Source organism: Nothoprocta perdicaria, unplaced genomic scaffold (assembly GCF_003342845.1).
Source record: "Nothoprocta perdicaria isolate Ctin4 unplaced genomic scaffold, notPer1 scaffold_34, whole genome shotgun sequence".
In the NCBI taxonomy this organism is placed as follows: Eukaryota; Metazoa; Chordata; class Aves; order Tinamiformes; family Tinamidae; genus Nothoprocta; species Nothoprocta perdicaria.
In genome coordinates, this window is record NW_020455577.1 from 2,998,343 (window position 1) to 3,013,759 (window position 15,417).

At 41.6% G+C, this 15,417-nt stretch overlaps 1 protein-coding gene across 1 annotated transcript in view; it reads left to right on the forward strand.

The window, feature by feature from the left end:
* The window catches only part of NEK7 (NIMA related kinase 7), a 36,031-nt gene extending 21,988 nt beyond the window's left edge, over positions 1-14,043 (forward strand). Inside the window, exons 7-10 of the mRNA XM_026043882.1 lie at positions 47-154; positions 4,742-4,836; positions 9,052-9,165; positions 13,768-14,043. Coding sequence (XP_025899667.1) covers positions 47-154; positions 4,742-4,836; positions 9,052-9,165; positions 13,768-13,878 — 428 coding nt within the window. The 3' untranslated portion in view covers positions 13,879-14,043. The remainder of the gene's footprint in view (positions 1-46; positions 155-4,741; positions 4,837-9,051; positions 9,166-13,767) is intronic.
* The last annotated feature ends 1,374 nt before the right edge of the window (positions 14,044-15,417 follow it).

Below are 15,417 nucleotides of genomic sequence, written 5' to 3' on the forward strand. Positions count from 1 at the left end.
ATAGCTTTTCTTACGATCTCGCTGTTACTTTTTGGTTTTTTTCCAGATATAAAACCAGCTAACGTGTTCATTACGGCGACAGGGGTCGTAAAGCTTGGAGACCTTGGCCTGGGACGATTTTTCAGCTCCAAAACGACAGCTGCTCATTCTCTAGGTGAGCGAGTGAATGTTGTGGGTGGGAGGGATGCGGATTTTACACGCTGCCGATACTGTACCCACTCACCTTAAAATTAAAAGCAAAGAGACCTCTAGCTGGCAGGGTGTTGTTTTCTTCTAAGTAGCCTGGTCAGCACCATGGACAAATACAAAAAGCCGTAACGCTGAAGTGGTGACACAGGCGGAGCTCCTGTTTCCTTTGTTTGACTTCAGAAGAAGTCTTTAATATTTCTAAAAAATGCTAAAACATTAAAAATTCTAGGAAAAAGTAACGTCCATAATACTGCCTTTTTTTTTTGTAGCGTTTAAATTTTAATGAGCGTTGGAAATAATATAGTAGTTTCATGTGCCTATATGTCATTGGTGACATGGTTTGAAAGGGCTAAAAGAGAAGCTTTTCTGCTTAAAAAAAAAAAAAGGCATGTTGTAGATTTGCCTTTAAAATAATTGAATAATTATAAATTAGCTTGGAAAATTGCCTATGTCGTAGTGACTCTTCCCTGCCCCAACCCATAAGATTGGAAAGAGGAAAAGAATCGTAATTCTTTCACAGCAATTATGCAGTATCAGTGCAGTCATTCCCTACAGATACGTTCAGGTGAAATTTCTCTRTAAGATAAATAGGTTGAGGAGAGATCAGACTTAGGCTGCGTGGACTGTGAAAGTATTTCTGCATGTATGTGTTATATATGAGCGTGTGTGGGCAGGTGCACATGCGTGTTCCAAAATATCCATGTTTTTGCTACTACAATTTACGCAAGTCTTTTCCAAAGACATTTTCACAGAACTTGTAGCTGTTGAGTATCATCTGAGAATCTGTGGAACCTCCACTGATTAAGAAGCCTTCCAAGTAAAAAAAGGTGTCTGTCAGATAGTTAGGGTTAACTGCAGAGAACTGAAACTGTAGCGTCTGAGTGGAAGTGAAAGTCCCTGCAACTAGAGYGGCAGTATCTGCTTTGAAAGGAAATAGAAGGTTTAGTGTTTATAGTAGGATGATGTAGTTAGGAAAACAACMTTTTTTCCCCCCTAAAATGACTGCTTTTAGTGCTTGTTGAATCCAGTCTTGGTCGTTAATGCAAAGGGTTGAATAGGAGTTTGAGACCTCTCAAGCCCAGCACTGTGAGCAGCAACAGGATGGAGCTGATACCTGCAACTGGCTTGTGTGCTGCTCAGAGGCAGTTTTTAAGAAAGGAGTGGGGCCACACTGAGAGCAGTGACTTCTACATATTTTCATACACTTGGCAAAAGCATGTTATGAAAAGTAACCCTTCTTGTGACCTTTTTTTTTTTTAAAGATATTAAGTAGCATTTATGGTCCCTGCCCTGGGATCATAGGAGGGCTCACACGAACGCATTTGCAGATACCGATGGTCCCAGTTAGGCAGTGAAACGTTAGACTGGCTGGATAAAAACATGCTATGTTGATCCTCACCTGTTAATTTAAACTTTTCACGTTGTTCCAGTTATCAGYACGCTGTCGAAAAGGAGAGGGCACTCATGCTCACTGTGTTTGTAACGTAGAAGACGTGGCTGATGTCTGCATTAACAGACAMAATAATGTATTTTGGTTATTCTTTTTGCTCACCTCTACTCGCAGTCTCCTGGGAGGCCTCTGGGCGCCCCTCTCTGCCTCCAGTTTCTCCCAGTATCTCCGGCCCGTGCCAGGGCTGAGGGACACTGCCGAGTAGGAGCAGCTCCAGCCTCGCACCCTCCGGAATTCGKGGCAGGAGGATCCTGGGGACTTCACGTGGGCGCTCGGCCGCAGCCCTGGGGGTGCCTCAGCCCCGAGGGTGCTGCATCCACATGGGGTGCAGCACGGGGCTGAGCAAGCCCTGGGGAGCTGCTGGGGCACTGCCGARCTCGTGCTGCTCCTCCCTTGGGCCCTCTGGGTGACACGGGGACAAAGTGGCGAGGAGGGAGCTCTGGAYCCCAGTCTGGCTCTCGGTAGGGTCCAAACCCACGGAAAAAGCAGAAGTCAGCGGTGAGGGAAGGAGAGCCAGGCTTTTCTGAGCTGTAAATCAGACAGTTAAAATGGCAGGAAAAAAAAAATGTTTCCACCTGGTATTATCTTGGCTTGTGGCAGGGAATTGTTGCAAGGGGACTGAAGGCTGACCCAGGGTTAAAGACAACCAGCCAAAGCTCCAAACAACCAAAGACGTTTTCTGTGTAGCAGCTTGTACTTGTTTACAGGCTTTATGAAAGTTTCAGTGGCAAACTAGGTTAAGGCATTCAGAGAGAAAGAAATGTTCTGAAATTCTCAGTAGCTACTGCTTGCAACTGCTCATTGTGGGCAATACTGATTAAAATGCTTGATGATGGTCCATTTATAAGAAATGGAAACACCTGAGATCTGTTAAATCACTACTGATTTTTTTTCATAGTCTGTTAATGTAATGGCTGACTCATCTGATGTGTGTTTTGTGTAAGTAGCATTACTGTTTACCAAGCAGACTCCTCTCCTAGTTTACAAAATGTTTRACAGTGTTTAGTTAGCTGCTGTTTCCTGAAACTCCTCTGTGCACTGCCACTTTTCACACAAACTCTCTTCTTTCTCCCAGCAGCAATGTGAGTTACACACCTATGCAGGTAATAAAAGGGCACGTTCACATCCTTACACCTTTTCTTCATCATAATTTTCATAATTTCTGTGACTCCTGTCCCTTCCTTGCAAAAGCAGAAAGTTTCCATAAAGWAACAGCATTGTCCAGCACCCTCTAAAAGGGAGGGAGCTGCAGAGAGCAGCAGCCCCTGAACAAGCAGGTTTGGCCGTTTTCAAGATGACCACTAAACCTTGCAGGTTATCCAAGATGTGGAAATGCAGGAAATAGCCTTGAAGTTGCAAATACTGTTCCTGAAAATTCAGCTACCCTAATGTGTTACATCTTTGTCTGTCYTATCCCATGTCATTGCTTCCACAGGTAATTAAAGTAGCATGTCCTTATCRTACTGTGATATATATCTCCCTTAACAGTCAAAACAAGGACACGGGAAGAGGCGCGAGCGACTGTAGCCGAGCCCGGGTTGTGGCTCCTTGCTGCGGTTGCTCGTGGTGTTAACGAACCCTCCCGTGGCTGTGGTCAGAGTAATGAATCCTGCCCCTCACCACCACTTAAAAACAGCCCAGGAGTAGTAGCGAGCTCTAGGTCTGGAGGTTGTTCCTGTGTTTTCAGTGGCTGCATGCTGTAATTTCTGTTGTTCTTCGCTTGTTGGTCACTGGGGGCTTCAGGCCGTGTTGCAGGCAAGGTGTTACACTAGGCTAAACTCCGTAAAATGAGAGCATTTGTTCTGCTTTTTCACTATCATCAATCTTTCACTGTCGCGTCAGACACCTAACGTATCGGCAGGTTTCCCAGGGCTCCCACTTAAAATTACCTTTGCTTTGGAAAACGACGGGCCCTGCCCGCTCCGTGCCCAAGCCACCCCTGCGGACACATGGAGCCGTTTTCCAGCTCCTCCTCGTGCTGCTTCGTGTCTGCAGCGGGAAAGGCAGCCAGTTCCCAACCCTTTTTTGTTACTCCTAGAGCTGTTTTTATGTTGCTAAATGGATTCTGCTGTTAGAGCACCTGAATATCCTCAGTATATTCACAGATGCAAAATGCAACAGAAAGCCTCCTAAGGTATCCAAGCTTACAAGTCCCAGGAAAAAAGATTTCAGCGGAGAAGTACTGCAAGCCTAGTAAAAATCTTTAAGCTATATCAAGAGAAATGTTGTTTAGGTACAGTTTAAACTTTTAAAACAGCTGCTATTTACTTTACTTTAAAATACTGCTGTATTTACATTACTTTAAAATACTGCTGTTGATATGGATATGCTAGAGCATTCAAGTAGGGAGCTGATTGTCCCCCTTCCAAAAGCAAGGTGCCATCCTTTGAGGTGCCAGCCTTTAGGAAGTGTGGGAAGGCCACATTGCCAAAGCCAAGCCCGTAAGTTTGGGAAATAACCAGATCAAAATCATTCATTTCATTTATTAAGAGTTGGAATAATGCATGTATTTGTTGTATCTCCGTTTACAGAGTCCATATGGAGGTGAATTCTGAATAGCTGAAACTAAACCAAAAATGCAGCATTGACTACAATGGCCTCAAAATTCCTGTGAAATAAAAATGTGTGAGGTTTATCCCCGGATTTTTGTGGGAATATTGATTTTTAAATTCTGGCAGTGTTACGAGAGTTTTCATTTGTAAATGCAGTCAGTTGCAATGAAATGACTCTAAATCAGATGGATTTCATTGCGGGAGGGAACGTTTAGGATATTTTCCTTTATCTCTAGGAAAAATGAAAAACCTTTAATTTTGGAGATCTTTCTGAGTAGATTTAAAAGCAAAAATGGGAAATATTTAATAACTGGTTTTGATAATTGCATATCAGTGAAGATAAAGCTGCATTGGATGAAATACATATTTAATTCGCATCCATTTCTGTCAAACCACAGACTGCAAAGGACGGGTTCAGTTTATGCATAGGGAAATGCCCAGTATGAAAGATAAAATTGTTTTTTTTTTGTGAGGGGGAAGCAATACTGTGGGTTTTTACTATTTGATAACAGTGTTTTTTCATTCAGAAATTCCTGTGTGTCTRTTGCAGTTGGTACCCCTTATTATATGTCTCCAGAGAGAATACACGAGAACGGTTACAACTTCAAGTCTGACATCTGGTCCCTGGGCTGCCTGCTGTACGAGGTAACGCCAAGTGCTGCCACAGCCTCCCCCAGTGCTCATCCAGGGGCCTGGGTGTGTTTGACTGCTTGGAAAAGCACCCAGCTTTGTGGGAAAATCCTCCTTTGCAGCCCTTATGTGTTTAAAAATATATGTATTTAGCAAATGAGAGAGGTCTTAAGGAATTTCAGCATATAAAGTGCTTTATTTGCGAGTTAGTAGATGCTTGCCTTTTACTAGGATTCCTACAAAAAGATTTACAGGAATTTGCTGAGATTGTGCATAACTGAAGGATTAATGAGTCAATAACAATGGGCACGTGGAAAAATTATTTGAGGTATTTTAAAGGGCCCATGCTTTTTATATGATTTTGGTAATACAGGAGTTGAGAAGAATTAGGACCGACTTGAGCATGCAACTAATGCTCACTAAACCTGTGATGTATTCTGAAACAAGCCTAGTTATCTAGAACTGAAAAGCAATAAATTGGGCTGCTGTGTACTTATTACTAGCAGCTAGGATTAACTTTCAAAAATAATAGCTTTGTTGCAGAGACACGAGCATTTTTCTCCTTCCTTTCCCTTTGCTAGTTAAACTGAAATTGTTTGCTAACTTCTGCGTTTCGCATTCTTGGGGTGCATGTACTGAAGTGTAAATGACCTTATATTCTGAARGGGGAAAAAGATGCAGGACTAGTTCAAAGAGGGCCTTAGTGAAGGTGTGTGGGATAGGAGGCAACTGCAACTCCAGTGACGGGGAAGTGCTGGGAAYCAGTTCCTTTGCCCTGTAGTACTGGCAGTGGGATCTTCCCAGTCATCTCCTGGATAAAAGCTGATATATCCAATGTGCTTTTCCATCTGCCTAGGTGGAAAACTAGCCACCTGCCTCAGTGCAACTTCAACGTCCGTGTAACATTGTCCACTCATGTTGATGACCCTAAATATGGAAAGGGCTAAGAGCTGTATGGCCATTCTGAGGGTAGCCGCTTCTAAGTCTTTGGGATAATCCATAGGAATTAAGGACATACCTGATAGTGAGTATTTACAGGTTTAAATCCTGCAGTGAGACCTAATTTTGGGATTCCTTAATACCAACCATGGCAATTGCCATCAGCTTCCATGTTCTACTTMATGTGCTTGAGCAAGGAGAAGCCTCGAGCCAGCAAATTTCACCAGTGGATGAGGGTTTTTCAGTATGTCTCTTTTCCTCCTAAACCCCTGCTAGTTTTCTTGCATATTGCTTTTGTCACAAAAACAATCAAAAACCTTAAATAACTGATTAATATATGAAATTAGGACTGTTTTAAGGTTAACACTCCTTCAGTGTTATGGATGTAGATTGATGGGTGGATCAATAATAGTTATTTCTCTTCTAAATTTTTTTAGCTTGCTACTTTGCTGCTACATGCATTACATGAAAAAATCAGATAAAATTTTAAACAGTGTGCAAAAATATAAGTAGCTAATTATCTTTATTCCAGTGATTATGACAGCATCTCTAGATTTTTTTTTAAGACATTTTATCAGGATGCTGTTGAAGCTGACTTTTTTTTAACCTGTACTTGTTTTATGAATAGAACAATTATTCCACATAAGTAATTCGCTAATTTACCAGCCCTTTATGATCACTGAGATGTAATTTTGAAAATTTAGGTATAATAATAATAATAATTTTAAAAAAGCCTAGAAGTAAATAGATGCTTAACATTTTTCTCATTTAAAAAAAATTATTTCCAAGAGCTTGCTTAAGGTCTGCAAGCCATGCTTGGACTGTGACATTGGTGTGGTTGTTATCGGTGCTGTTTTGTGCTGGGTGTCTTTTTGTGATACGTGTTATGTGCATTATCTGCATTTTAACACATTTTATTGTATTGATTTCATGCTAATGTGTGCTCTGGATTCTCTCCAACTTAATTGGGGAAAAGCTGTGGCATGTTTATCACTTTTCAATGCACGCTTAATTGCCATTAAGCTCCTCTCAGTTATGTTTTAATTAAAGTTTAAACTAATTAGCTATAGCTTATGTTTATTTAAAAATATTATTTCTAACCTATTCTACGGATTATTGTTCAGTGCTTAGTGACATGGTCACTGGGATTTTTTTTTTAAAGTGTATTTTAAAGTCTGCTTTGCAGAGCCTTAGATATTTCTGCAACCTGAAAAAAAAAAAGCCCACTACTGCAGGAGTTTTTAATTGATATGCAACAAAGTAGACTTTGCTAATTAAAGCCAAGATGCTGTGCTTTTGCTACACGGACCTTTACAAGGAAACGTAGGTTTTACACATTTCCTTTTATTGTTCAGCGTAGCAATTGCATCCTTACAGGGTTGTAGGTTGGTGGCTTACAGTTCAAAAAAAAAAAAAAGGGAGAAGAAGAAGAAGAAGAAGAGGAGGGAGCTGGAGCTGCCACCAGCCCCGCAGACAGACAGTGGGCTCCCGTCCCGCAGACACCCCCGGAATACTAATCAGCAAAGTCAGACCCTGGAGGTCAGGGAGCAAGTCAATCATTCCAGCGATCGTCTCAGTGTGGAGGATCAAATTAGCCTGAAAAATTCAGCTGCTGGGAGGAGAGGGCGAGCAGCTGTCAGGGGCAGCAGCGAGATGCACTAATGAACCAGATGAATAGTGCAAAAGCTTGAAAATAAAAACAGGACAGTTGACATTTTTCATCTGTCAAAGCAGGAGATGCATGAAAATATAGTATTCCTGTTTTAACTCCTTAGGGGACATTCGGAATTTCTTTTAACACTCTGCAGCATTCAAACAAAAGTACTTTTTAATGAACACCTAGAGTCTGAAATGAGTATCTGTGCATTTATTTGAATTTTTGCATGCATACCGACTCTGTAACTGGTTTTTATTTTATTTTTATTTTATTTTTGGGTCATTAGCCTGCATTTTTCATGTTCTTTTCAAGGTAGAGCCAATGTCATGYACATCAAAAGAACTAACATTATTTTGTTAGTACGGTTGTAGGATTTGTAGGGGGAGTGGAGGACAGAACTCCGTAGGATTAATTTGGGAGCCTCCAAATCATTCTTATTTCAAGTTAGTATAAAAATTAGTACTGAACCGTTTGAGAGCATTTTATTGGGTATAAAGCAAATGCATATTAGAACGTTGATAATTTTTTTCCCCTGATTTTTTTCCATATTGTGTCAGTGCTTGGCTATGAAGGAGTTAAAGGCATATCTGGAGGACCACAAGACAGATGAGAGCCATTTTCAGCTTGTCCTGTCCCTGTTGAAGCTCACTGAGTAGCACAGCATGGACCAGCGTGTTTCACACACGCTCTGCCTGTCTGGGGAATGTACACATTGTCCTTCCAAAATCAAACTTATTAGCACATGTAGAAAAGGGTGACTGACTTTGGGGCAGCTCAGCACTCAAAGCAGCAGTCGTGCTGCTGCGGTTCAAAGCCTCGGAAAGCCTTTGAGCAGAATGGAGAGATTTGAAAATGAATTTTTAAATTTGTAATTCCGCTAACCATAGCATTTGTCTCTACCAGAAATGTCAAGTTGCAACATCGACTAGAAATAAAGCATGGGCTTACTAATGCTATTTTTAAGTTGATCGGCTATTTTATGTTCTCCACCAGATAATTTTTAATACAGTTGGGAATTCTAGTTACGAGTGTCAGCTCAATTTTGCACTTCTAATGAAGTTTCAGGATACCACCTTATCTTTTGTTGAAGCATTTTGAAGTAACGTACTGAATCAGTAGTATTTTTGGGAAGTATTGATGAGCTTATGTTCCTTACAGGTTTCCTTATTTAAAAAAAAAGGGGGAAATAGCTGAAGTAGGCTGCAAAGTCACTGTTATCCAGCATTTTCTCCATAGGCTGCTGTAGATCAGCTAATTTTTCTTAGGTAAATGATATACTTTTTTTTCCCAAGAGCATTTTAGGGAAGCTTTGTGGGTGTGTTTTGATTTTCCTCAGTGGTACAACCCCTGTGCTCACATCAACAGCTGAAACTATTAATAGAGAATGAGGATAAAGCAGGTGAAACTGTGTTCCTGTGTGCAACTGAAATGCTGCAGTCCAAGGATGCTGACAGTTGGGCCGTGCCCCGTGCAAACTGCTTGTATTAATTGCTTCAGACCCAATGTTTTAGCACTTGACCCAAATGGAACAGAAGTCATTAAAAGTCCCTTTGACTTACTAGTACAATAGATTTTATGTCAGAAAAGGTCTATTTAAAAACACAAAGTAAAAATGTGTGCTTTCTCTTGAGCAGATGGCTGCGCTGCAGAGTCCCTTCTACGGCGATAAAATGAACTTGTACTCCCTGTGCAAGAAGATCGAGCAGTGYGACTATCCGCCTCTGCCCTCGGATCACTACTCAGAGGAGGTAGGTACCTCAGCACCTCTTGGGGGACAAGCTGGGACCTTTTCAGGCAAACGAACCGGGGTGATTTCATGTGATTTGAAGATTATTCCCCCAAGCGTTTGCTTGACTTTGCTCAAATGTTTATCTCCCAACAACTCTCTGATGCAATATCTTTTTTTTTATTATTAATACTGCTGGTAGCCTCACACCGTTAGCTTCTTAATTTCATTGTTCTTCCTTGCAAGCCTCGTGAAATGCAGCATCGCTCCCAGAATGCACAACGACGTGCACCGCGTGTCACGACGGAGCTGGGGCTTCCCTCTGCCTACATTATGGTTTTCTAAAAGCACAACTACGCGAGTTTATGTCTCACGGTAAATTAGCCTACTGGCCTCGCTTCTCCAGAGACTGGCATTAAAATAGAGCTAATGTAACTCAGTCGTAAACATGAATTGTTAATCCCTATTTGTCCGCATTATGAAGCTGCCGTGTGCTGCTCCATATGACCGAACAACAGTCATGGTTTGGCAGGAAAGTGGTTTGTGACCGCGTTAATAAAAAATTGCAGAGAAATATAGAAAAACATAATACAGGCGAATTTGAGCAGTATACTCCTGGTGTGTGTAGCCAATAACATTTGTTTTAAGCTGGTACATAATAGCTCTTTGCTGTCAAAACTGGAAGTGTGTGTATGGGAAAGGGTTTACTTGCTTTTTTTTAAACTATAAAGTGAAAGGAAACAAGATAGTAGAAACTAAATATTTTTCCTACCCAATATGACAGGTTGGGGAAATAAAAATTCTTGCGGCTTTGTGTTCTGAAATGCCAGTTTTGAAGTACTTTCCTGCTTAGAACAGGGCAAACTGATAGGAGCTGTAAAGCAAACAACAGGCACTAGGAACCAATTCAAAYTGAATTTGGTCTGCATGAGATAAAGATMAGTTTGAAAACACGGTAATGATCGTGATTGCTGAAATACTTTTAATAACACGAGGTGTTGTGTGATTTTTTTTTTTTTTTTTTTTTTTTTTGCTTCTGGAATAGGAAGTTGCAATTGTGAACTTTGAATCTTTTTGCATTCCCGGGCAATGAATGGGCTGTTAATAGGAGGTAACTGCCCTGTGTTTTGTTGTGTTTCCAGTGCCAGTTTTTCCCCTTTTGCGAAGCCAAAAAGCCGGGCTTGGGAAGGTAGCCGGCGGCTTTGGGAGGCTGGRTACTGAGCTGTGGGGTGGTTTGTGCTCTGCAGCCTGTACTGGGCTTTGCGGTCGATCCTTTCAGCCGCTTCCCCACAGCAGTTGGCGTCAGGCGGCGCGCGCACAGCCGCGCGCACAGGCGGCGAGCGGCGGTGCCGGGGCCGTGCTTTGTGGTATCACTCACGGCGCCGAGCCCATGAATATTTCACGTGGCTGCATCCTCGGCCTCCCTCCTGCGTCCCGGGCTGATTTTCAGGCTGTCTCCATTTGCATTTCACACGGCGGCTGCCGAGGGGCCGCAGAGGCCTAGGCCCTRCTCCAAGGCCTAGGTCCCGCGCCTAGGCCCGCTCGGTGGCGGTCGCCATGGCGACCCGCGGCGCGGGTGTTTTGGCGGTGACGCGGCCGGCGCGCGGCTGACGTCGGCCCCCGGTGCCGGTCCTGGAGCTGGGGTCGGAGCCGGGATGCGGCAGCTGCGCCTCTCCTTGGTGTAAATCCGGTGTTTCCGAAACGGCTGCTGCTGTGTGGTATTTGGCAGCGTAGTGAGAGCTGTGATACAGCTTAACACCGCGGGTGTAGTGTCTTCACAGGAGAGATCACGCAGGTTTTCTACAGCATTAGTAGATATGCATTAGTAACTTGCTTCTGAGATAAGATTTATATTGCCCAAATGCACAGGAAATATAAGTGTGCACATTAATTATTTTACCAAAACGTTCTTTTCCCCTCGTACAAGAAGCATTGTGCTCTGGATGGAAGCATGCTTGGTGAGCAGTGAAGTTTGGGGATCCCCAGGCAGTAAAACCCGCCTTGTGTTCTGTAGCAGTGAATTAGCTGAAAGGGYGACTACACTGGGAGGGATCTGTGTCTTCACATAGGAGCTTTGATTGCAAAGTAGAAGACGTGCATTTTGGGTTAACTCTCTGTATTGAGATGAGTTGCATTTAAAGCTATATCATTTTGGAAGTCCCTCTAAGACTAACTCTTCATTAATACATCATGTTTGTGATGTTCCACAACAACGTGACGGAAAGGTGCGGCTTAAGACAGATGGAGGGATACATTTTATTTTATTTTTTATTTTTTTAAATGCACTCCTTTGATCCAAAATCCTAATATTCAGAGATGCTGCCTGTTGCATTTGCAAGCAGACTGGCTTGAGGACCACAGTGCCAAGCTGAGGTTTTCCAAGAGCGTGACCACCGTGGGGATCTCCATTTCCAAACATGCCTTAGGAAGCGCTGGTGCTCGGAGCAAGCGCTTGGCATTTGCTGAAAATCATTCTAATTTAGGAAGTTTGCCAGTCATACCTCAGTCCTTGGGCACTGCTAACATTAGCCACCATCAGCACCCTGTGGCTCGTGTCCTGCTGCTCCTGCGTCAGGCTGAACTCCAACCCCAGCACACTTCATGTGCCAAGTGTCCAACTGCTTTCTGTGATCATTGAAAATTCCCCTGATCATCGGAAATTTTATCGATGTTAGAGAGGTTGACAAAGACTTCAGATTTATTTAAGCAGTTATTTCTGTAGAGTGCATGAAGAAATAGGTCTCTAATGAAGCATTAGCATCCAGGATGATCCCAGTCTCAGTCCAGGAAGATTTCTGTGTTCCTGTGTAGCTGTTGTTTTCCTCCTGCATAGAAAAATCACTTCATTTGATCCCAAAGGTTTGCTGTTCAGTAACAAGGCTCTAAAGAACTCCAGGATTTTGAAGTTATTCAAGGATCTGCCCCGTATGTTTCAGGCATAATCAGCTGCGGTTTCTTGCCCTAGAGCAGAAATTCTAGGGATTGGGAGGGGGAGGCAAATTTAGCAGCATCTGCAGCGACCAACGTTTAGACGTTGTTGGCCAGGAGAGGTCTGTGGCGGTACTGCTTATTTAATTAAAATATTAGCGCAGGTTTGTGAGCCGCTGAGCCCACCTCTTGCATTATGTTAGGAGTTTCCAAGTGCATCAAATCAGTGATTGTCCCTTATTGTTAACATATTCTTGTAAATCCTTTCTTCCCTCCAAACAATACCAGCCTTTTTAGAGTAAAAACAAAGCACACAAACACAAAAAAAAACACACACAAAAMCACAAAAACGTGCAAAATGCCACCAGTCTTCATGCCGCATAGCTTGTTTTTCTCCCCCAAATGTACTAACAAGAGTTACTATGGCCTAAGTCCCTATGTGCACTTTTGAATATTGGTGCTGTTTTTTCTAAAGCGCCTTCCTAAGAAATGAGTCTCTGTTGCCATTTCTAAAGGTTTGAATATACTGTAACATAAATAAGAAAAGCAACTCTGGGAGAAGACATTGTTTAATGACTTTAAACAGTTTGAATCTAAAAATGGGTTTTGGATGGGAAAGTTCAGCTTGGGGAAAAACAAAACCAGTCAACAACAAGCCAGCACTGGAAAGCCATGCAGCACCTGTTGGAGGCAAAGAAGGTCTCTTGGGCCTTTCACAGGTAAATCTCCTGAAGATCTGATTTTATTGTACTACCTACAATAAAGTTATTGGCATGTAGCTAATATATATATTATATTAATATAATTAATATTAAAATTATGTGCAAGCTGGATGTGCAGCCTGCCCCGTCAGAAAGCCATCCAGCCACGGTGAGCTCCGGGGTCACCTGCAGCAAAACCCATGACTGTCTCTGGCAGTTTCTGGGGAAAAGAAAAATTAAGGGCTTAATCCTATGAACAGGTACTGGAACATAAACTAAAGACTCTTTTGTCCAGTATCCTATAATGGGCAAATGGAAGAACAGGGCCAACATCACGCAATGATTCAGAATCACACAGGATTTTTCCCCCAAATACTTGTCCTAAGTTCTAGCAGTTTGAAATTCAGCAGTTTCCCAAGTTGGAGGTGGAATATTCCTATTAAATAGTCGCCAGTGTGTTCCACTTGCCTGGTTCCTTTTAGCATGTATTCGTGTTTGGGCTCCCAGCAGCAGGAGGAYCTGCAAGTTCACTTGACATTTGTACGAGGAGGATTCATTCTCTTTCCCTGGATGTGTCGCACAGGAACTCCCCTCCTTTCTGGACAGCTCTTGTGTTTGTGTTCATCTTGTATTTACCTGCYTAACCTTCTCCATGCTCATTATAACCTATTAGGCTAAAGTCATAGATGCCCATAAACCACGGGCATCGTCATGGAAATGATTGGTTGTGAATGTCTGGAATAGTATATTGAAAGTGTTGGAACCTGAATCTCCCTATTTGCTTTTCTAGAGAGCAGCATAAAAATGCAGAAATGCATTTTGCAGGACTGTGTTGCCAATGTGCTTGTATAACACCCGTGTGGGTGTGTTTTGAGAGGGTCTTGGCTCTGGGTGTGAGTGCTCACTTCTGCCACTCTTCCTAATTTGAAACTGAGAATAGCCAAATACTACTTGACAGCATTGCTGGCTTCCTTACCCATGTTTTCCTTTTCCAGCTGCGACAGTTAGTGAATATGTGCATCAACCCAGACCCCGAGAAGCGACCAGACGTGACCTATGTGTACGACGTAGCGAAACGTATGCACGCGCACACTGTGAGCAGCTGAACAGCCCCGGGATCCCAACGAGAACAACACAAATACTCAAGTATTTTAAATAGATCATCCCTCTTCTTTCCTCTGTGTGTTACAGAAATGTAATTATTTGAAGCTTATTGTCGTGCTCTGAATTGTAAACCAATTTATATACAGGCTTTCTTTTCTCTTTTTTTTTTTTTCAACTTGCAGTTTTAAAACAAGTTGAAATATGTAAAGCATAACTACCGGGAATCACTGTTTTCCATGTAAAATGAGTTCAAGTGTATTTTTCTTTAATAACAAAATTGTATTCAGTTGGACCTTAGTTCTTAAGACACAGTTGCACTTTTGCACATGATACAAATAGTAGGCTTATTCAGAAACAAATTTCTGAATCTCACATTTTTATTAAGTTATAAAAAAAGAGTTAGCACAGATAAATTTATTGTTTTAATCTTTCTTTTAAAAGGGACATAGTTATTATAGAAGGTTACTGTATTTTCTACTGAATTGTAGCTGCAGCTCTGGGCACAAGAGGAGCCTGATGAGCTGGGCTCTTCCAGGCATGCAAAGTGCAATGGGAAAAGAGTTAGGGGAAAAATTGTCACATGCCAAAATTTCTTTTCATTGTTTTTCTGCTATAATGTACATAAAATGTTTGTTGGAGGTTTTGGGGAAAGGTTTGAGGTGTTGATTCTGCAGTTGGATCATTTTCAAGAGTCTTGGGCAGCGCTGCTCTGCAGCAATAGGAGTCCTAGTAGGTGAAGATGCTGAAGCTACATGGGTGCTTTTGGCAGCAAATAAGGGATCTGGGTGGCTAGCACGTAGGAGAAGGTCCAGGCTAAAAGAYTGCAATGTTTAATTTACAACTTCCCAACTATTTATGTATATGTCACTGTAGATTATTGTATTTAAAATTAAATGACCTTACAGCACTATATTTAAATTGAAGAATGCCTTTTTTTTTTATCCACGAATCTTTTGGTATTTTGTGTACAATACTACAAATGTATTCTTCCTGAATATTTGATCTTATATACTGTATGTATCCTGAGAAGTAGTTTTCTATTTAGCGTAAGTAAATATTAGCTTTGCTTTTTAAATGAAAGTGGCCACTCTGACATTTGGAAAGTAAGTATATATGCAAAATATTCTCCCTTTGGTACTTTATTAGTTGAAAAGGAAACTCAGAATATTTTGGGTAAAGTCTAACACCCTTTTGGATATTTGGATATGATTTAGTAATATTTTTACTGTTATGAACAAGACTTTTTTTTTTTTTTCTCCTTAAGAATATGCTATAATTGAGTTTGGACAGAATTATTTTGAGTTTGAAGACAATTATTTTGAGAATATACAAATTTTCAAAACACAGCTGAGTGAAACTGCTGAGAAGTTAAGGTCAGTTAAACCTTGATATAGGTAAGATGAGATTGAACTAGAGAAAAACCACAGTATGTTCTTGTACATAAGGGTTCTATATGGTTAGTCTCTGCACACCCATTTTTTTCTGTGTGACTTTTTAATTTTTAAATATAATAGTGTATAATGAACACAATACAGCCATGT